We start from the raw sequence: 21,047 nt of genomic DNA, 5'->3' as shown, positions 1-21,047 counted from the left end.
GGGAGCAGAATGTCTGAGCTACTCCCTGGAGCACAGAGAGGGCCAGGAACTGCCTTAAAGTAACACAAGTGGTGAATAATGGAGCCAGAAGTTGAACCTGGCGGGTGGCTCATCTCAGAGGAGAGAGGTTTTTTCTGGTAAAATTCCTGGGCACCCTGGACTCTAGGATTCAAGGAGATCAAATCTGGAGACTGAGCCCAGAGACTCAAGGTCATTACCCAAGGTCACATTACCCAGGGACCTTGTGGTTGGACAAAAACCACAGGTCCACAAGAGGTAATGGCCCCAAGACAGTGGGGTGTGTTGTTTATGGGGAGCCCAGTCCCACACCTCCACACACCCACACGTCCAGCCTGGTACCTTGGCTCCGAGGCGCAGCTGGTCGATGGTGTTCTCCGCCTCAGCATATTTGGTCAGGAGCTTGTGGTAGTCCTCCTGTACAGAGGGAGAGCGACATGGTCACCAGGCTGGCTCACGCTGGGGGAGCCCTGGCAGGGAGTCCAGCCCCCGAAGGGGGCTTCTGGGCACCTCAGAACAAGAGAGCTAAAGGAAGCAGGCCCCTCCAAGATCACACGCTGTGCAGACCCCATGGCCAAATTCTGGGGTGTCAGGACAACTGTTCTACCACCTCCTGCCATCCAGGGCCCCTGGGTCAGCGGACCTGTGGTGCCAAACCACCACTATTCTCTGGGGCCCTCCCACCTCTCAGCATCTCACTCACTGCTGTATTCCCAGCACACCAGTGCTCTATACACATTTTTTAACAGCAGCTAGAATGAACAAACCTAAGGGTCCCTTGGTAGAAAAATAGAAGGCTTGAAAATCACAGATGTCGTGGGTAAAATTCCTGCTCGCTTAAGACAAACTGAATAGCTTCATAAAAACAAGTCGCTGTAGGGGACAAGTGAAAAGAAATGTCATTGGTCACCTTTGAAGGATGCTAGAGAGCGGAGACATTGTCCTGAGAAGTGGTCGTGAAGACAGAAGCAAGTATTTCTCCATTCTCACCCACTTGAACCAGAATTTGGTAATCAAGTAGGTGACAAGGAGCGTTTTCCTTTATAGAAGAGTTTCAGCAAGTGAATGTGGGAGAAATGAGAGCAGTAAGATACGGGCCCTTTGTTACTGCCAGTGAAGGGCTGGCTGGGGGGAGATGGCCACCCGTGACCCCCAACATCGCCAGTGGGAGGCCAGGGGCAGTCGGGCCCCCTGAAGGAGCCACCAGTCATGTGCCCTTGCCTGCTGTCCAGCCCACCATGAGCTCATCTGCGGGCAGATAAGCAGGTGTTACAGGCCAAAGCAGCCTCTCGCTCTTAACCTGCCCCACACAGGACAGGAAGGAGCAAACCTTGAAGAGATGCCAGAGGCTTAGAGGCTCAGACAGCAGCAGCGTTCAAAATGTGGAACACTCGGCAGCACTGAGCTGGTTTCCTCCACAAATAAATGAAGGACAAGGATGAAAGAGAGTTGAAAAAGAGTTGAAAAAGAAAAAAAAAAAAAAAGGGAGAAACTTGAAAGGCACATGGACTGAATACATGTTAGGAGCTGTGCCTGGATCCTGCTTCAAACACTGAAACAAACAGGCCATTTATAACACGCAGTGGAGATCTGAACAGGGACCGGAGAGTCACTAAAACTAAAGCGCTTTCCTCCGCTCCTAGGGACGATGAGGTTATTGTGGTTTCGTGAAGACAGACACCTTATCATTCCTCCAACACTAGAATATTTTGGGGTGAGTGATTTAAGTGCCTGAAGTTTGATTCAAATACTCCAGCAGGATGAGTGGGGAAAGGGTGAAGCCACAGATAAAAAGGGGCTGGGTAGTGGGTATGGGTGGGGGAAATCAGACGGTGGGTGTGGATTTTTCTGCAGAAAGAGTTAAACAGGCTTCTATTATCCAGCTGGAGGGCAAGCACTGTCTCTTTGAGCAAAGGGCTTGGGATTAGCCTAACCACTGGGTGTAATACCCACCCTTCACCAGCAGGGGGAGCCTGCTTCAGCTCTAGAACTCCCCAACAACAGAGGCCTCCCAACCTAAACCAACAGGTGCCTTGATAGGCTGCCTATAGCAATAAGCCACATTTACCTGGAGCTGAAGAACCAGCTTGGTGGCTTGTTCAGGCGTCTGGAATTCCTGAGGTACCTTGGTGACAGGGTGGGCAGGAGGTGGGTCTTTTCCCAGGCAGGCCTCCCCACTGCTCAAGAGTACCTCCCGTACAATCTCAGCAGGCGATTTGAAGATGAGTGGTTTGGTGGATCCCTGAGACCTGCTGTGGCCTCTGGCCTTGGGGGGTCGGTAGCTCTCATCTTTGGGGAACCTCACCCGGGGTCCCACCTTGGATAAATCAGGGAGCGGGTGGTTCAGCCGCCCCCGGCCATACTTGGGGACATCAGAAGCTGAGTGGCTGGCCAGCGTGGTTCCCTGCCTGGGTGGCAGCCTGCCCTGGTGAGCTTGTCTGGGTAGAGGATGATTCTGGGGGCTGATGGAGCCGGTGAATCTGGAAGGGAGAGGCTTAGGTGATGACCGTGTCCTCTTCCAGGCTTGGTCCCCAGGCTGAGGGCAGGAGAGGCTGGTAGTTTCTCTCCTCCATCTATCTGCAGGACTCTGGGGTCTCTGGGCTGAGGATGCTGAAGAGTCCTGGAATTCCATGGCAGTTGCCAGAGTAACACTTCCTCCATTTCTGTCATCTGGGCTTACGAGGTGGTGGCTGGGACTCGGTGGTAAAGTTTCTGTCAAAGCAGCAGGCTGGGGGACATCAGTGTCTTCTTCCCAGGTAGAACCAAGGCTGTCGCATGGGTTGTCCAAGCTCACAGTTCCACTGCTCCAGGACCTTGCAAAACTGAGGTCAGCAGTTGGGTTGACCTCAGAATGTTCTGGAAGGTCGTCTCCATTGGCTTGTTTGTCAGAGTCCACCTGGTCTGTGGTTTGACCCCACTCTGGGGTCCTGGGGTTGCTGTTTTCACTGTCCCCCGAGTCAAGACAAGTCTCATACCCCAACCTGGGGGGGCTATCTCCAGCTTCCTCAGCCTCAGTATCCCCGAGGGGCTCAACTGGCTCCTCTTTCGTCATGTCTGGTTGAGGGTTCTGCTGTGAGAGCCAGTGGGGAGGCAAGCTGGAACTTTCTGGGCTGTCCACATCCTCTGCTTCGAACTCTGGGAAGATAGATTGTAGTTTAGCAGAAACCAGGCCTGGGCTTACTCTGCAACACTACCCAAGTCATTGCACCCTCTGAGATTTCATTCCCTCATCATGTAGAGAGAACAGGGATCCCAGTGACCACCCTCACTTGGCCAACACCTTCTAGTTGTTGTCAAAGGTTTCTTTTATTTTTAAGATTTTATTTTATTTACCTGGGCCAGAGGTATCGGGGGATGAGATGACTCACCAGAGATAGTGAGGAGCAGAACAAGCAGATCTACTGAAATACACTGCTGAGAGGAGCAGCAAGTTGATACAGGAGAGGTCTGCAGTGCCATGTGGGCCACCTCCCTGGCCGGGAATTGATCTCATGCCACAGTGGCTGGCTATGGCTTACTAGTGCTGAGACTTGAACTTCTGTGCCACCAGAGAGGCTCTGTTTTCAAAGGTTTTTAAAATTCAAACCTCAAACCCAGTTGTTCTGGTGTTTCTTGTCTCTACAAATAGCAATTCTGTCCCATCTGGTCTCATAAACCAAAACCCTGGGATGCATCCTTGCCCCTCTCTCCCTGAACCCCACGATTCAATCTGTCATGATTACCTCCTGTAAGAGGTCTCAAACTCACCTGCTCCGCTAAAGTCCAGCATCACCCCCTTTACCCAGGCCCACATCCTGTTTGGATTAGTGCAAGAGCCACTTCATCATGGACTTAGTGCTCACCCTCATCTGAAAATTCATCAGCATCTCCCTGTTACCTCCAAGACAGTGGGGAACTGGTTTAGTCTGAAGGTTATCCCTATTTCCGTCCCTATTAACTCTCCTGATTCATCTCTCCCCCTCAGTCCCTTTCATCTACATTTTCTCCAAACACAGGACCTTTCCACACACCGATCCTCTGCCTAGGTCCTGCCTCCCTCACTTTGCACCAGCTAGACCGTGACTTCATCCTATTCGTCCTTCAGGCACCAGCTAGACCGTGACTTCATCAAGGAAGTCTTCTCAGAGCTCCCTAACTGAGACAACTTCTCCCTTTTATAAGCTCTCCTAAGGTTGGATACCTTGACTTTAATACTCATCACAGCTACAGTTCTCCACTTATGTGTGTTGCATTTGTATTTTTCTCCCCTACTGTGTTGCAAAATCCATGAGGCCAGGACACCCCCTGCTCTTGTTTACTGTTGTATTTGCAAAGTGGGTGCTCAATAATATTCTTGACTGAATGGGGAAAAAACAAAAGAAGGGAGGAAGGGAAGACAAGGTTTGCAACGTTCCTAGGAAATGAATAGTTGCTGTAAATCAGTGTTACATAGTCAGTGTTCCAGAAATATCCGTCCACTTGTGCCTCCATTCCCTATCTATCCATCAAAACACTCATCTATCCATCATCTGCTCACCCCTTGATCAAACTATCTCCTCAATCATCCTTATATTCACCCATCTACCCATTATCCATCCATCCACCCATCCATCCATCTTCCATTCACCCACCTAGCACCCACTCATCCAACTAGCCATCTACCTGTGCGCCCCTCCTCACCTGTCCACCACCCACTTACCCATCTAGCCCTCCACTCATTCATCCATGCATATCTGTCCACCTAGCTAAACACCTGCTTACCTGTCCATCACTTACCCATCATCCACTCACTCTCCCATCTATTACTCATTCACTGCTTCACCCACCCATCCATGTGATCATTGTTTATGGAGCACCTACTCTGTCCTAGACTTTGTTTCAGGGTAGATCCAAAGTTTGATGAGACACAGTTTGGACACTGCCAAGCATGGACTCTCCTCTGGCCAGATGCATCTTCATCATAACCCTTACATCACTATCTGCTCCCCCTGCTTCCCCCTCCCTTAGCACCTCTACTTCTAAGGTCACTCAGTGGCTCAGAGGAGTTTGGATCTAGAGCCCAGGTCCCAGCCATGCAGGGAATCTGTCCTTGCTACTGGGATCAGGCTACCGGGTGGGGGGGTGGAGATGAGAGTGGGCTTTGAAGCTGAGGACCCCAGCTCCCCCATGGGCAGGCAGCTGCCCCTCTGGCTGTGCTTACTCACACTGGAGGCTGGTCTCTCCTAACAGGCAGAGGGTGGAAAGGAGACCCAGCAGCTCCCTGTCCAGCCTGAGCCGGGTACCCAGTAAGGGCTCAGGAGATGGTAGCAGCTGTTGCATCACAGGCGGGGTTACCCTGTGACCTCAGGCAGTGATGCTCTGCCCTTTCATCCCAGCCACCACTCCCTGGAGAGCTCAGGAATGACTCCTGAAAGGGTGGCTGTGGGCGAGCCTTGCTTCAAGCGGATCTGGCCTGGGGACCTCAGGGTAATGGTATGGGTCTGCTGAATGGTTTCCTGGGTCACAGAAGCCAAAAACAGTCGCATTTCACTCCTGTCTTCTCAATGCAATTATCACTCCCATGTCACAGAGGGGGAAGCCAAGGTTCAGAGTGAGGGACCGGCCAAGCCACGTAAGGAATTTCGTCTAAGCTGGTCTGAGTGCAAAGAGAGCAAGTTACTGTAGAAAACCAGGGTTGCCAACAATTCCTCTGCCAACCGGGATTAAGAGGACATGCGCACCACCACTGAAATTACCAAAGTCAAGTGTGCAGGGGCATACCCATGGCATTCGGCTCTGTATCTCTGATAACAGCAAAAACCAGAAGTTACCTAAATGCCCCACAGAAAGAGACGAGTCCACCAAATTACAGAACACCGGCACCATGGAATTCTGTGCAGGCACCAGGAGTGACCTGAAGACTCTTGACAAGCTGGGGAAATGTTAGTGCCTATTCAGTTACATTATTCTTGTGTCTACAAAGTTATGAAAAAAGGTTACAATACTGTGTGCATAACCCATATTTGTTACATTTGTGCTAGTAAGGGGGTGCAGTTCTCCAGAAAATAAGTCTTTAATTTTTCCTCTTTTTCTTAAACTTTCTGTCATGCACAGTACTATGTAGTTTAAATCTTTGAACATTTTATGGACTTTATAGCTTTGAATTGAAAAGACTTCCCAAATTCTCTCCTGCCTTCCTCCTCCCACCAGGAGCCAGGGTGCTGGGGGCTGGGGTAGTCTCACCCTCTTCTGCAGACTCGGACTCAGAGTCCTGGTGCCCCTCAGGCTGCGGGTCCCGGTCCCACTGCAGTGGCTGCAGGCGTTGCTGGGCCCGGCGAAAGTCCTCCAGGAGCTCGGGGCTGCTGGCGCGAGCAAAGGGCCTCTCTCCCCCCCAGCTGCTTGTGCCATGACCACTGGCATCCTTGTCCTCTTCCACCCAGGCCCAGCGCCGCCGGGGCACCTTCCCCAGGCCTGGCTCGGCCCAGCAGACCTCCGTCTCCGAGCTGGCCATCGGGCCTGGTCTGCACGTCACCTGGGCCACTTCATCTTCAGGAGACACTCTGGCCACCGTGAGCACCCGTCACCGCTGCTTCCTGTCAGCTCCCGCCATCCTGCCTGTCGCCTATGAGGGACACAAGGGACAATATGAACCTCCATGGCCCTCCATTTTCCAGAACAAGAAGTCACCAGCAGAATCCATGGAACCAGGCAACGTCGGTCCAGGTGCTGGTTCCACTCAGTTGAACTTGTGTGACTTTGGGCAAGTCACTGTCTTTATTATCTTCAGTCAAAAAGAGAATTGCTCTCTCTCCAGAGTTTTGGAAAACGAGGGAAGGAAGGAGACCAGAAGCTGGCACGGGTATGAGAGGCAGCTAGTGTCGGCCTACTCTGCCCACCAGGCTCTGCCCGTGGGCGGGGGCCACCGGCCCTGTTCCTGTGAGAACAGAGAGCCCGAGCAGAAGCTAACACCAGCACTTGCAAACTGAGGTGAGAAGCAATGAGAAGGCACCGGCCTGAGGGGCCTCGGAGGTGAGTGAAGGTCCCCTTTAGAAGCCGTGTCTTCTGGGACCCTTCCCTGGTCACCCTCTTGTAAGAATTCAGCTTGGGAGTGGGGGAGAGGGTGCCAGGAGCTTTCCAGTATCCAGAAGAACTGGAAACAGGGGCTCAAACAAACACACGTCCACACTTGGTCATAGCTGCACACACAACAGCCAGAAGTGAAAACGACCCAAAGAGCCACCAGCGGCTGACTGGACAAGGACTTTGTGGTTGGTGCCCACAATGGAGTCATTTTCAGCTGACAAAAAGGAATGAAGGGCTGGCACATGATACAGCAGGGGGACCCTCACACGAATGGAAGACCCCAAAGTCACAAACAGCATGACCCATTTATATGAAATGGGTCATATAAATGAGAAAGCAGATGGGTGGGCGGGGGCGGGGGGGGAGCAGGGGTGGGGAGAGACCGCTGAATGGGCGCAGGTTTCCTTTTGGGGTGATACAAGTGTGTTGGAACAAGACAGAACCGGTCGCTGCACGGCACTGTAAATATTCTAAATACTGTTGAATTGTTCGCTTGAAATGCATTTTTTAAAAAATGAAGAAAAATACCACAGGCAGGAACAGGGAGGGCCTGGTGAGAGGGGCGGGCGGAGGTGGGGTGGCCTCCTGATGGCTGTGGTATGGGGAGAGGGGCTGGGAGCTTTCACAGCAGAGTACGGGTAAGGAGGGATGGTGGACCCAGGAGGGCCCTCGGGTCCTGTTCAGACATTAAAGCACATCCCAGCCCCTGGAGCTCAGAAATGTGGTTGGAAGCTCTCAGCTGCTCAGGGCATGTGGGCCAGAGTGGCCCTGCCCCAGCTCAGCGGGACCTGTGGTGGGGGGGACACGCTGGGAAAAGGGTCCTCCCTGTCTGCCTTCTAGCTGCCTCCTTTCCCACCCTTCTGCAATCCCAGCACCCCCAAGTGCCTCCTCAGTCTCCACCAAGCAGATGGAACCACAGCACCGTCCTGTCCAAGGGGCCTCCAGGAGCTCAAAGACCTTGCTCTATAGGTAGGAAAACTTAGGTCCAGGGAGGGACAGGGCCTTGGCCAAAGCCCCACAGAAGTCAAGCCCAGGCTGAAGTGAAAGGTCACCTTGCAGTCCAGCCCAGGCTCTTCCCCCCTCACTGTGGAGATCAGGGAGCAGAACTCCAGGCCTCCAGGGACAGACATGTCTGTGTTTGTGCCTGCAACCTCGTGAGCACTTGGGGCTCGGTCAGAGCCTCGATTTGCATGGTTGAGAAAAGTCAGCAGGGAGCTATTTCTGGACAGAAAGTTCCCCAGGGAACGGCGTGGTCCAGGAAAGGCAGACTTCTCAAAGGCTGACTTCTCAAAAGACAGGGAGTAACATTCTCCCTGCTCTGGCTGCAAGCCTGCTCCTCAGCTGGGGCTGAAGGACCTCCATTTTCTCCCCCCATCCATCTTCCTCGCTGTCCCCAGAATTCTTTTTCACTCGCTCTGAGCTGCACCGCAATTCCCAGCAGCTCCTAGGAAGGATGCATAGGAAAACTATTTTTCTGGTTAGAAAACTGAAGCTCAGCATGGAAAAATGACTTGGTCAAGACCAGCCCACTGGTGAGAGACAGTAGGTTTAGAGCTGTCAGTTTGGCCTACTAGCCTCCAATTTTTTATTACTTGTCTCACCAGAAAAATACATGTGCACATCCAGCCAGCACCTGTATTTCTTATGTTTATATACACTCATCTTCACACGAATCCGTGATATGTATTAGGAAAAATGAATTTTTTTAAGGTGCAATAAAAAGTAAAGAAGGAAGCTCTGACCCTTCTCTCCATACCCTTTGGGGGTTGTATTTCTCTTAAAAATCCCTACTGGTGGGTCTTAACCTGGAGAGCTTCTGGGAACCCTCTAAGAATGCAGATTCCCAGGCTGACCCAAGAGCCAGACTCCAGTGGCTCTGGGACAGGGCCCAGTAGCCTGCATTTTAAACCAGCACTTTGATATTGACTAGACCTTCTCGTGCCTGCTACCATGACAGGTGTGGTTTGTGCTAAAAGCCGTTGCTCTTCTTTCTAAACCTCCACCAAGGAAGGGGATGGGGGAGGTGTGTGGTTTCGTGACTTTTTAAAGGGGTTTTTTCTGGCTGTGCCTCAGAGCAGGGATCCAATCACAATGGCCTCTGGGTACACAAAGCGGAACATCCTGTCTCCCAAGATGACTCAGGCGTCACAGAACTCTCACTGTGGCCAGGGGAGCTGCAATTTAGAGGCAACTGCAGTTCTGTGCCTGCTCCCCAGGTCCCCAAACCTGGGAGCCTTTTCCAGCAGAGCTCTGTCTTCCACACAGCTACAGTCCTCAATGCCAGGGAGCCCGGAGCCGGTCAGTCAGCCAGCCAGTCAACAAACAAGCATGAATGCCAACCATATGCCACCCTCAGCTGAGCCAAGCATACACGCTCTCGGGGCCGCTGTGAAAGAGAAGCAGGCTGGGTGTCCAGAGACCAGGTGCTGCGCCTGGTGCAGCTGTGTCCCGGGGAACCAGTGGGCTGAAGTTCCCCTAACTGTAAAATGGGGAAAAGACGACAGGGGATGGCCCTGTTCGAATGACACTGGAAGTAGGGGATGGTCTCAATGAACTTAGTGCTTCCTGGCTGGCTTCTGAGAACAACAGACTTGGAACCGAGATTCTACTCCAAAGGAACAAAGACATATATGCAGGAGATCCTCGAGCAACGTGCTGCTATAACGCTGATGAAAAACAGATAACTTCAGACAGCGAGATTCAGGGAGCAAGGTGGTATAGCTGACCATTTCTGGGAACCTGTCGACCATATTAAGTAACGACTAACCTCATGGAGCGTCTAGTGGGGGAAATTAACTTTTCAAAATCCTATGGCTTCCCTCTCTGTGCAACACACTATACAGGACACAAGAAATGAGTACCAATGTCCCCAGAGTTCAAGTGGGAAGGTGCAACCCTGAAGGATTTTGCTGTAGAAGGGGAGCATTAAGCTGGGCTTATGGGGTGGGAGGAGGAGAACGACCTTCCAGGCTGAGGGCCCAGCACAGCAAAGGCACAGAGTTCTGAAAATATGAACAGAACTTGATTGACGGCTATGGGCTGAGGTCCTTCGATGACAGCCCGCGTCAGATTCCAGTGAGCAGCAAGGCTGGGCTGCGTGGATGGCTGGGCATGGGCTCTGAGGCTCATTCAGGGGAGCCAGGGTGGCACTGAGTCCTCACGTGGGCTTGACAGCCAGAACCCCCCTAGAAAAACTACCCACGAGGGCTCGCCAGCCTCTCCCGCCTTCTCTTATACATTCCTCTAGCTGCAGAGGAGACCTGTCCCAGCTCTCTGCGGAGGCTACAAGACTGCTGTCTCTTCCTCCAGTTCCTGAGCTGGCCAGGCACCCCCGGGGGGTTTCTCTGCCCACTCAGCGGCTCTCAAGCTGAGGAGCCTTCTGTCTGTGTTCAGCCTTCCCAGGTTGCCCCTGCCAGCCGCAACCACGAAGCCCTCCTCTGCATCTGCATGTGCTCTGACGCCCCTTTCCATCCAGGGTTGTTTGGGGTGCCCCTGGCTCCCTGACCCTGACATTGCCCAGATTTGGAAACTGAGTCACAGAGAGCTGGCCAGCTCTCACAGGTCTTGCAGGCAGGAAAGGAGGCCCAGGAATTAAACCCAGGATACATGGCCTCTGGAACCGAGTCAATCGACGCTTGAAGCCTGTGGGGAGTTTTGGAACAAGATAGAGGTTCTGGGCTGTTCTTGACGTCAGTTCTAAACTAGGCCTCACCCCCGACCAGCAGACAGGACGCAGACCTGCTGCTGTTCTCAAGGGGTTCCCCTAGTTATGCAAAAACGAATCTCACAAGGAAGCACAAGCAACTCCCTACTCCAGATGCCTTCCTCCTTTCTGTCCCCCTCCACCCCCCAAAGTGGGTCCCAGGAGAAAGGAAAGGTACCCTGACAGCTCTGGGCTCCCGTCACACCACCTGAACACTGAGCTGGGTCGGCCAGCTGCCCCTGGCTCCCCTCTGTGCCTTCTGAGGGACAAGAATCCAGCGCTATGAGTTGGGAAAAAAAAAAAAAAACACCCATAACCCACAGTGCCCCGCAGGGCTCTCCTCAGCAGAGCAAGCCAGCTGCAACTTCCTGGCTAGGCTGGTCCAGTCGCTGCTCCGTGCAGTCCCAGGGAGGCTGTGACTGGCCAGAGGGCGGCGGGCCCCCCCCACCCCTCGCTCCCTTACCTCACTCCAGCTCTGCCACCATCCGGCTGGTCTGATCCTGATCAGGGGGCCTGCGTGTGAGGTCTTTGTTCCAAACCTGGGGAGCCCCCTGCCTCCATGGCGCCCTGGCCCGCCTCCAGGCTGCTCTGCCAGCCCTAGTCGCTGCTCACAGACAAGCATCTCTCCCCACCTCTCCCCGCCCCGCTGTGGCTGAAGGCCTAGCCTAGGCAGGAAGCGCCCAGCCTGATTTCCTACAAGTGTTTGTCGGAAGGAGGGGGGTTTGTCTACACGCAGATTGCAAGTGAGCAGGAGCTGCTTAACCCCTTGCAAGCCCCTCTGCAGGTTTGCGAGGCCCAGGAAAGGACTCAGACGCTTCCCTGAGGGGACTGGACCATCTCAGCCAAAACACAGGTTGGGGAGAGCGGACCCCAGCGAAGGTCAGAGGCTCAACCAAGGTCACATTGAGCCTGGAAGGAGGCCGTCAGCAGCCTCGACCCTTTGGGAGCATTCTCTAACCTCTAAAGCATGACCTTAGCCCAGGCTCTGTGCCTCACCAGGCCTCACTGCCCCGCTACAGGGTGGGGGATGAGGGCCCTGGCTAGAAGCCTGCCGGGAGTCCTGTCAGCTCTGATTCTCTGTACTCTGCCACTATGGGACCTAACAGCTGGAGGCTGCCAGGTTCCTTCTGTTCTACCCACTGTGAACTTGCCCCAAGCTGAGTCTGTAGCCAAGATGGGATCCTCTGGGCAGAAGGGAGATGGGAGATTGGCTGACCAGGTGAATGGTCCCTTTTGTTCCCAGAGTTCAATGGCCAAGCTGCCTCTTCTCAACCACCGTCCCCTCCCCCTCCCCCACACACACACCTTGTTCATTCATTTGACAGGCACTTACTGGGTGCCCACTGGGTGCTGGGGTACAGCAGGGTGTACGACAGGCTGAGCACGCTAGTGGAGACAGTCAACAAAGAAGGAGCGTTGTGGACAGATGGAGGAGGGCACGGGAGAGGTGACCCTACCTTCGGCTGCTTTTGGTCATGCTGATGCCCAGGCTCACCCCAAACTAGTAGAAGTAGTCTCTGGGTACCAGCAATGTCTAAAGTATCCCAGGTAACTGGGATGTATGCCCTGGTAAAGAATCCACAGGTCAGAGAGTAATGGGGAGAGCAGAAGGGAGGGTTTGGGGATGATTGGAAAGGTCTCCATGAAAAGGTCTAATTGCGCAAGAATTCAGAAGGAAGAAAAGGGGAAATACAGGCTGGCAACAGACTGTTCTGGCAGGGCTGGTATAAAGGGCAGGGTGGGAAGCAGCAGGCCTTTCCCTAAAAACAAAGATCTGTATGCAAGAGCAGTGAGCCAAGTGGGAGAGGCAGGGGTGGGGCAGAGGGGGTGAGGGGTAGGGTTTGGGGGTACAGTCAGAGGGCAGCACGGGCCCAGTCACCAGGTGTGTGACCCCAATTCTGGGGCCAGAGATTCTGATTCAGAAAACAAAAAGGAAGAAGAAAAATTCAGATCTCCATTGGGTCCGGAAGCCCCTCCAGTGCTTCTGCAGGACAGCCAAGTTTGGGGCCCAAGTTCAAAGGCCAGCACCACCGCTTGCTAGCCTGTGCCCCTGGAGGCTTCATCTTCCCCAACCCCAGTTTCTTCCTTTGCAAGACAGGGACAAGAGCAGCCACTCCTGCTGCTGAGATCCAGTAAGGCTGCCCCTGCAAAGAGCGGCACGGGCTGGCGGGGCTTCCCAGGGTGGCTTGTGAGTATCTGGCAAAGCCAGAGATACTGGCAGGGGCCCTCCTCCCAGTCACACCCCACCCCAACCCCCTTCCCGGGCTTTCACCCAAGGGGCTCTCCCCACAGTCTCTACCTCAGAGCCTCGGGTGGAACCACGCCAAACCCGAATGAGGTCCTATCTCTGCCAGCTCTGGTGACCGTGTGGGCCTTTGTGTGAGAGGCGGGCTCCCCCGACACCCCGTCACTCACTTATCCACCCTCCCTGGGTCATCAAAACCCAGGCAGCACTGCCATCAATGTCAGGTGGCTGCTGATCTCAGGCACGCCCCGTGGCCCCTGGATAACCCCAAGCCTACATTAGCAGCCCCCATTCTAAGAGGCATCCCCATTCTATCCCCTGTGCCCAACGCAGGCCCTGGCACACTAGAAATACAAGAAATATAAGCGGGTACCCTACTGAATCTAGTCAGTTACTCAAGCCTGGCTTGTGGCCCTCACAGCAACAACCCTGTGAGGCTGGTGTGACATCTCTGCTTCATAGCTGGGTAAACTGAGGCCCCGAGAGCCCACACAGCTGCCCGTGGTCACTCAGCAGCACTGGTGAGTGCTGACAAAGATTCAAAGACACAAAGGCCCAGCTCTTTACACCCACACATGCTTGCCGCGCACACCTTTGCGGCCTGCGAGTAATACCTGCGCACAGCCACGGCACGAGCAGGCCTGACTACCGATAGCTGTCGTTCCACCAAGCCAGCTTCTATCTCCGTCCTGAGGCTCTGGCTCCCGAGTCTCGGTTTTCTAAAATGCCTTCTCTTTCATAGACTACATGTTATGAGCAGCCTTGGCAAGTGGTCCCACAGGTGAGGAAATGAGGCCCAGAGGTGGGGAAGGTAACAAAACAGCAAAATAATAATGACAATAAGGATGATAACCATCAGTGAAAATGAACAAGAAACCAGAGAAACAGCGGCCCCACTGCCAGCATGTGAACACCGCCAGGAAGAGGCTGGTGAGGCGGTGTCTGCCTGCCCCCCGAAGTTCTTGTCCCGGAGTCCAGCAAGCTCGGCCACGCTGCCCCCAGGCCCCGGGGTCAGATGCTCTAATACTGCACTGGCTATGTCTCACCCACTCTGTCACTGTCCTCTTTCCCTCCCTTCCTCCCTCTTTCCACGACATTCTTAAGCCCCTAATGGCTCTATATTAACCAGACAGGAAGCCAAGTCTGTTTTGCTTCATCCTCCGGCACAGCCCAGGGCATCACTGGTTGATGTCATGAGCCCTGACAGTCACTCCTTCACATGATGTCCTGAGGCCCAAGGGAGGGTGGGGCCAGGCTCTCAGCCCTCCTCCGGGGAGACCCAGGGCTGACAACTTCAGGATTCCTGGGGGCTGTGGTTGTGTTTTGTCTTCTGTCCCTTCCTGAGCTGGGACATCCCCTCCCCAGGGAAAGAAACGAAGCCCATCCTCTGGTCACCCAGCCCTCCTGCACGAGTTGCTGAGTTTACCCTACAGCTGAAACCCACAGGGGTTGTGGGTGAAGGAGGCAGGAGAGTGCTTCAGAGTAGCCCCTGAAGACTTGGCTTTTCTGACTCCACCTGCCACACAGGCAGCGCTGGGCTGGTGGGTGCTGCTGGGCGCAGTGGCCTGGGGCCATGGGCTTTGAGGACAGTCAGAATCTCTTTGGAAAGCTGCTTTGGACAAGTCCCCTAACCACTCTGAACCCTAGACTCCTTCGGTGTAAAGTGGGTGAGGGGGGAGATTGACTGTACAGGAGTCTTGGGATGATGAATGCAGCTACGTTCCTGAAGTCCTCAGCCCAGCACCAATAGGCACAGAGCACACGAATACCCTGACTTTAAAAAGGCCCATGTGGCCTGCTCTCTGCAGGATTGAGTTTCATTTTCTTGGCTCTGGGGCCCTCCTGACATTGGCCACAGCTCTAGCTTTGAGTCCTTCCCAAGTGGAGAGAAAGGCTGCCATCTCCCCTGAGGCTCCCCTGTGGCCCCCAAGCCCAGCTCAAAAACGTGTCCCCACCCTGAACAGGTAGGGAGGGGTCAAAACAGAACTTTGTCAGCTAACTGAATCATAGCATAAGAGGAGGGTGTGGCTGTCATGAACATGAACACACACACTGAAATTCACATCTTGTGAAGAGTCAAACCTAATGTGCTCATGCTGGGGGTGGACTGGTAACCACACACTTTACCAAGCACCTACTATGTGTCACGGACCCTGGAAAGGCCGTCCATGCATTCGAATGCTGATCTCAATCTCATGCCAAGCCAAGGAGGCACCTCGGGTTTGAACCAAACTGCCTGAATCTAGTCAGAGGAACTGATCACTTTGCAAGTAGGCGAAAGGCTGACACCCTCAGTGTCCAATCCCAGGGACCCCCGAAACAAAGGATGCTATTTGCACTCAAAGGAATTGTATGTAACTATAATCAGTGACCCTGTAGAGAGAATGTGAAGCGGGGGAATTACGATAGGTTGAATAGACAGGCCAGCTTGATACTAAAATGTTATAATAGGCATCTAGCTTGTCTTTAACAAAAGACAAGAACCAGTAAAATAGGATGAAGGGAAGGGGGAGAGGAAGAGCAGGAAGGAGAGACAAGTGCTCCAAATATTTACAGTAACTATCACCAACAGTAGAGTTATTTCCCTTATGTGCACTTTCTAAAAATAACCATTGCTTTAAGAATAAGAGTAAAAAAAAACATTTACTACCTTAAAAAAACACAACACACATACACAAACCAGCCTGCCTCAGCCAAGGGACGAGCGTAGCTCCCTGTCCTGAGGAGCCCTGGGCTGGGCTGTCTCGGCCTCCACACCTGGACAGCCTGGCCAGACGCTGGGCTCTGAGGCCCTGTGTAGCTCGGATACCCTGCCCCACCCCACCCCTCTCTTCTTCCGTTTGGACCCTGATGCCAGGTATTCTTTCCTGCATGTGCACTCATTGTGCGACAGGCAGGGATATGTGACATCGCATAATTAGGCATTTAACAGATAAAGAAAGGCCCAGAGAGGTTGCACAACTTGCCCCAAGTTACACCGCATCCGAGGGACAGAGCTGGTTCTACATCCAGAAGTAAAGCGTTACGCTCCAAGCGATTCACTGATTTAGGGTGACTGGGTGCAGCCGCCTGGACCCAGAGGCCCCCTCTCTGTCTTGCTCCTTGGTGGTGGTTGCAAGACTCAAGGGTGACTGACAGTTGGGTATCCTGCCATGGCCTTGACCCTCCCCTGAAACAGGCTCAGCAGAGGACTGCAGCCAAGGATCTAGGGGCCCGAAGAGGCCACTCGGAGAGCAGGGGTCTCTCTTAGCTGCAGTTTGGCTGACACTTGGCAAGGAAGACCAAAGCCAAGGTGGAACTGCAGGTCCAGATAGAAAAGCAAGCAGGGGATTAAAAACACAGGGCTTAGGCCCTCCCTGGTGGCGCAGCAGGTTAAAAGCACAGCACTGAGAATCTAAAGCCACTTCTGCATGAGTTGGATTCCTGCCTGCCCTGGAGGTGACCACATGGTGTGGCAGACCTCTCCTGGCCCGCCCGCTGCTCCCCTCAGCAGTGTACTTCGTCGATCTGCCTGTTCTGTTCCCCACTCTGTCTCTGGTGAAGCCTCTCGCCGCCCCTGAGCCTCTGGCCTGTACCCCAGTTCTGTATGCACAAATCAATAAATCTTAAAAAAAAAAAAAAACAAAACAAAACACAGGGCTTGGGGGCAAAAAGTCCTGGATGTAATCTTGTTGATGTGACTTTCCACACATGTCCAGACCTCGATGATCCCCAGCCTCAGACTGAAGATAAGGCTTTCCTCAGGAATGTACTTGTGAAGTTACAGGAAGTAATGTTGGCTCATCTGTCCATCTAGGAGGTGGTTAGAAAATGGGGTGTGAGGGGCACACTGTTAACCTCCTGTTCCTCTGATCAGATAGCACCTCTTCCTAGTCACCCTCCCCACACACACCCCTCCCCTCTGGATAAATCCTAGAGCATCATTCTGGGTCAGCCTTTCCCTGCTCAAAAATCATTGAGGGCTGTCACTTTCAGGTTAAAGGCCAGACATTTTTGCCTAGAATTTGGGCTTCAGAATTGTTCCCAAATCAGAGGGCCACACATTACACATTCCGCATTCCGACACTCACTCCACAGGCTAGCAACCTCCTCTGAGTTTCCTTCCCAACCCCACACTTCAGGGGAGTGGCCCTGTGGTGGCCCAGGGCTTCTTCCCTGGCTGCTCTGGGATGCCTTTTATCTCCAGGGGTGCCAGACAGAGCAGGGCCAGCCTTCCACCCCCAACACCCTGGATGCACAGCTCTCCTAAGAAATGAAAGCAAGCAAAGACCTGAGAGTGGGGGGCATTGACTGATCTCCAGGTTGCAAATACCCTGTTCCTGCCCCACTTCAAGCTGCCAACAGGTTAGGCAAGGCAGAGGTGTGCACCACAGTCTCTCACCAGGTAACACTGCAAATCCCTAAGTAAAGATGCCTAACCTCGTGGGAGATCTGTGTGACCCCAGGGGAGTAACCAAAACTTTCCAAGCCTGAGGCTTCAAAGTGTACATGAGGCCAGTTACCCACCCCACAGGCAAAAAGGTTTTGATCAACCACAATGCAATGAGCACCTACTGAGTGCAGGTTCTGTACTGGGCGTGATGGTAGGGGGTGACTGGTGATGAAACAGACAAGTGCTCCCGCCCGCGCAGAACTCACTCATTGCTGCAAAACCCTGGCACTGTGGTCACAAGGCAGGCACACGGGCTATCATTACCAGTGGTCGAGTGGTTATTCCTTCCTTCCTCTGGGCCTCGTTTTCTCATCTCCAGACTTAGAATGTGACCTGAGCAAAACGTTCAATGACTACAGGCCGTGGTACTGAATGGACACTGTCACGCCCATTTTACAGAAGGGGAAACTGAGGCACGCGAAACTGAAAATGGATTGGGTACTTAAACCTAGGTCTTCCAACTCACGGTCAGTGCTCTCTGAGCAGACATAAAGAGGCCCTGGCATTTTGGCTGATGATACAGCTGGATGCTATAAAAATACTTTCTTTTCCTCTTCCAGGGGTTAAACTGAAATGTTGTTTGCATACAGTTTCCTAAATACCCTTCGTGCCAGCACCCTTCACAGCTCTCTGGAAACCTCAACCCTGATGCCTCTGTCCAGTGTACAAGCAGGCTGGTGGGAGCTGATGAAATCCCCACGCAAGACACAGCCCCAGTCACATGTTTCAAATGCAAACTGCTGGATTTTGAGAAGCAAAGGCCCTACGTGGGCACCTCCGCCCTCTGCAGCAGTACTGAGTTGTCTACTGGAAATGAACCCAAAGAGTCCCCCAAACACCATGTGGTCCATCCCCCTATTGGTCAAAGACTTGAGGCCCCCTCAATTGGGAAGTTGGAGCAGAAGTTGTTATCTGATGAAACAAAAGCAACAGCCAACAAAAGTAAACCCAACTCCAGCAGAGGTGCCTGGAAAATTCTCTTGGGAAGTCCCTGTATGTATCTAACCTCAGTCTTGCATGCTTCGGTTTCAGCTATTTCTTCTCACTCTGTTCTAGAGGATGAGAACAATGTCTCCTTTCACAGGACCCTGTCTCAACTTCTCTTCACAATTCCAAAGCAGTGTGGCTTTCTTATCAACTAATCTTTCCAACTTTCTCACCCAGAAGCAGGTTTTTAGGCAATGATCGCCTAGCCCTAGGCAGTCATATCTTTCAACAAACACCGAAGGAAGGGGCAGTGAAGAGTTTTGTCCAATGTCAGCACAGTAAGCAGACTCTGGCCAAGCCCGTATCAGCCCCATCACAAAGTGAGGAGACCGGCTCCCCGCTTCTCTGCTGTGCACCCTTGGGCAAGGCGCCGCCGCTCTGGTCCTCGGTCTTGCCATTTGCATACAAAGAAGGAACTGGTGTTACTACCGTAAAGTCCGTTCTCTCCCAGCCACTGCAGAAGCTGTCCGTCCCCCTGCTGGCCCTGGCTCTGCACCCCTCCCCCTACCAAAAAGAGGAAAAGAAACTTGCGTTTTGCGTCTGGGGAGGGCGCGGGGCTCCGAGAGGCTCGAAGTCGTCTAGCTGCACGGATTGTTGCCGGGTGAGCGAATCTCACACAAATCCCAGGACAGTGAAGTCCCACCTCCCGTGTAACCACAGCTACCCCGGCCACGCCTCCAGTCAAACACAGCCCAAGGCCCAGCCAAGGACCACCCCCGGGTCCCCTGGGGACTCCTCCACCCAGCGACCAGCTCGGGAGCTGGAGACTGGAGAAAAACGCAACGCCCCCATTGTGCGGAGGTGGAGACTGAGGCTGGAAGGCGCGAAGGGCGGAGCCCCACAGCCCGCTGGGTTTGAACCGGCCCCGGTGGCGGGTCCACGGCTCCTTCCAGTTCCCCGTGCCACGATCTGTCTACTTCCAGAGCGCGTGGGGTTCCCACGTGCGAAAGAACGAAAGCAACGCCCCGCGCTGGGTCGGAGCGCGTCGGCGTTGTCCACTCTCCCTCCCCATTCCCGCGACCGAAAAACTGAGACCGAGTGTGGGGCGGGGGCCAGCCCAGGACCCACCGCGAGCCCCTCCCCACGTCTCACCTGCCGGCGCCGCGCGGGTGGTTTCCTGGAGTTGAGCGGCAAACAAAGGCCTCCAATCCCGGCTTGAGGCGGGGCGGTGACTCTTTGCTTTAGTCCCTGAGACTGGCCTGTGACGGGCGGGGCTCCTCGGGAAGTTCCACCAATCGCAGAGAAGAGGTCGCCTGCGGCCCGCCCCCCCAAGCATTTAGACCCGACTCCCAGCCGGAAAATCTCAAATCTGACCTCGCATCACTTTTCACAGTCCACTCGGTGCAGACTGACGACTGAGGCTGGAGTTACGACAGTAGTTACGCTCGCGCACAGAACCGCAGAAATGACCGCTAGAAATGACCAGCTGTCATAGCTGAACCGGACTGCTTCATTCTGTGGCAGTAAGTGCATGCGTTCATGTATGAGGCATGCGCTCATGTATCAGGCACCGTTGCAAACTCCTATGTTATGTCCTTTCCTGTGATATACACATTATCATCACTCCTCAAGTTGATTCCAGTCCAACTCGAGGTTTGATGAGCAGGGCCACCCCGGGCCAGAGAGAAACAAGACCTGGTCCAAGTTCCTGCAGTGAGTACAGGACAAAAATCCTTTGTCCACTGACAAGAGCAGGAGGATAGCCAAGGAGAAAGATCTAAGGTGTCAGACTAGCCAAGGAGCTCACCCCAGTTCTGCCGCTGGACTTCAGGTAAATGGGATTCACCCCTCCTGGCTTTAAGGGTTGTTGAAAGGAGTACATACGCATAGCACCAGGTCCTTAAGAAATAAATCAATGTCACCAATTCAGAGAGCCCCTCCACAATTCAGTTACAGGAGCTTAACCAGCCTGAGACAGGAAGTGACTTTTAACATGCCTCACCCAGCATGTTAAAGCCCAGTTCTTTCTCCTCTTGGCAAGCAGCTCTTCCTAGTTCCCCAAGTTGTAGGTTACTACACACACACACACACACACACACACTAACAGTAGTCAAAGTAATAGCTTCTATGTCATAAGCAGCCAGCAATTTATATTAACTTTATGCTACCCATTTGAAATGGGGAAACTGAAGCTCAGAGAGGTTAAGTGACTTGTCCCAGGTCACACAGCTAAGACATGGTTAAAGTGGAATTTGATCTCAGGTGTTGAACTTTGTGGTCTGTGCCCCCTTCTCTGTCCTTGTACGCCCTACGCTGGGTTCCTCTACGTCTTAGCCCTCTTCTTCCTAAGCAGAAGGGATTCCACATTACTTGAAGGCCAACTTGGAACTTGACTGGACAGGTCAAAAAACCTCACCCTTTCCCTGCCTTCCTCTTCATTTAGCAGCAGACCCTGGACTCTCGCTGTGCCTCCCCACCCCTGTTCTGATGTTACCCAGATGTTGGTGCCATGGATACATGTGGCCACGATTAACTTCCTTTCCCTCCCTCCCTTCATGCTCAAAGCTGTCTTTAGCCATGCTACTGGGTCTCTGAGAGACAGCAGGACACATACTTGTCCTGGGACTTTATGTTGTGGACCTCAGACAGCTGTGGGTCCAGATTTGACCTCTACCACTTCC

At 53.4% G+C, this 21,047-nt stretch overlaps 1 protein-coding gene across 1 annotated transcript in view; it reads right to left on the bottom strand.

Annotated features, from left to right (window-relative positions):
• Positions 1–11,375, bottom strand: part of AKNA (AT-hook transcription factor) — a 37,607-nt gene extending 26,232 nt beyond the window's left edge. Inside the window, exons 1-4 of the mRNA XM_012721610.1 lie at positions 11,226–11,375; positions 6,220–6,598; positions 2,087–3,153; positions 361–435 (exon numbers count right to left, since the gene is read on the bottom strand). Of these exons, the coding sequence (XP_012577064.1) occupies positions 361–435; positions 2,087–3,153; positions 6,220–6,487 (1,410 nt within the window). The 5' untranslated portion in view covers positions 6,488–6,598; positions 11,226–11,375. The remainder of the gene's footprint in view (positions 1–360; positions 436–2,086; positions 3,154–6,219; positions 6,599–11,225) is intronic.
• Between the last annotated feature and the right edge of the window lie 9,672 nt (positions 11,376–21,047).

Source organism: Condylura cristata, unplaced genomic scaffold (assembly GCF_000260355.1).
Source record: "Condylura cristata isolate star-nosed mole 26May11 unplaced genomic scaffold, ConCri1.0 scaffold00006, whole genome shotgun sequence".
Classification (NCBI taxonomy): domain Eukaryota; kingdom Metazoa; phylum Chordata; class Mammalia; order Eulipotyphla; family Talpidae; genus Condylura; species Condylura cristata.
Note: the sequence above shows the minus strand (reverse complement) of the source record. Positions and strands in the feature narration are given on the sequence as shown.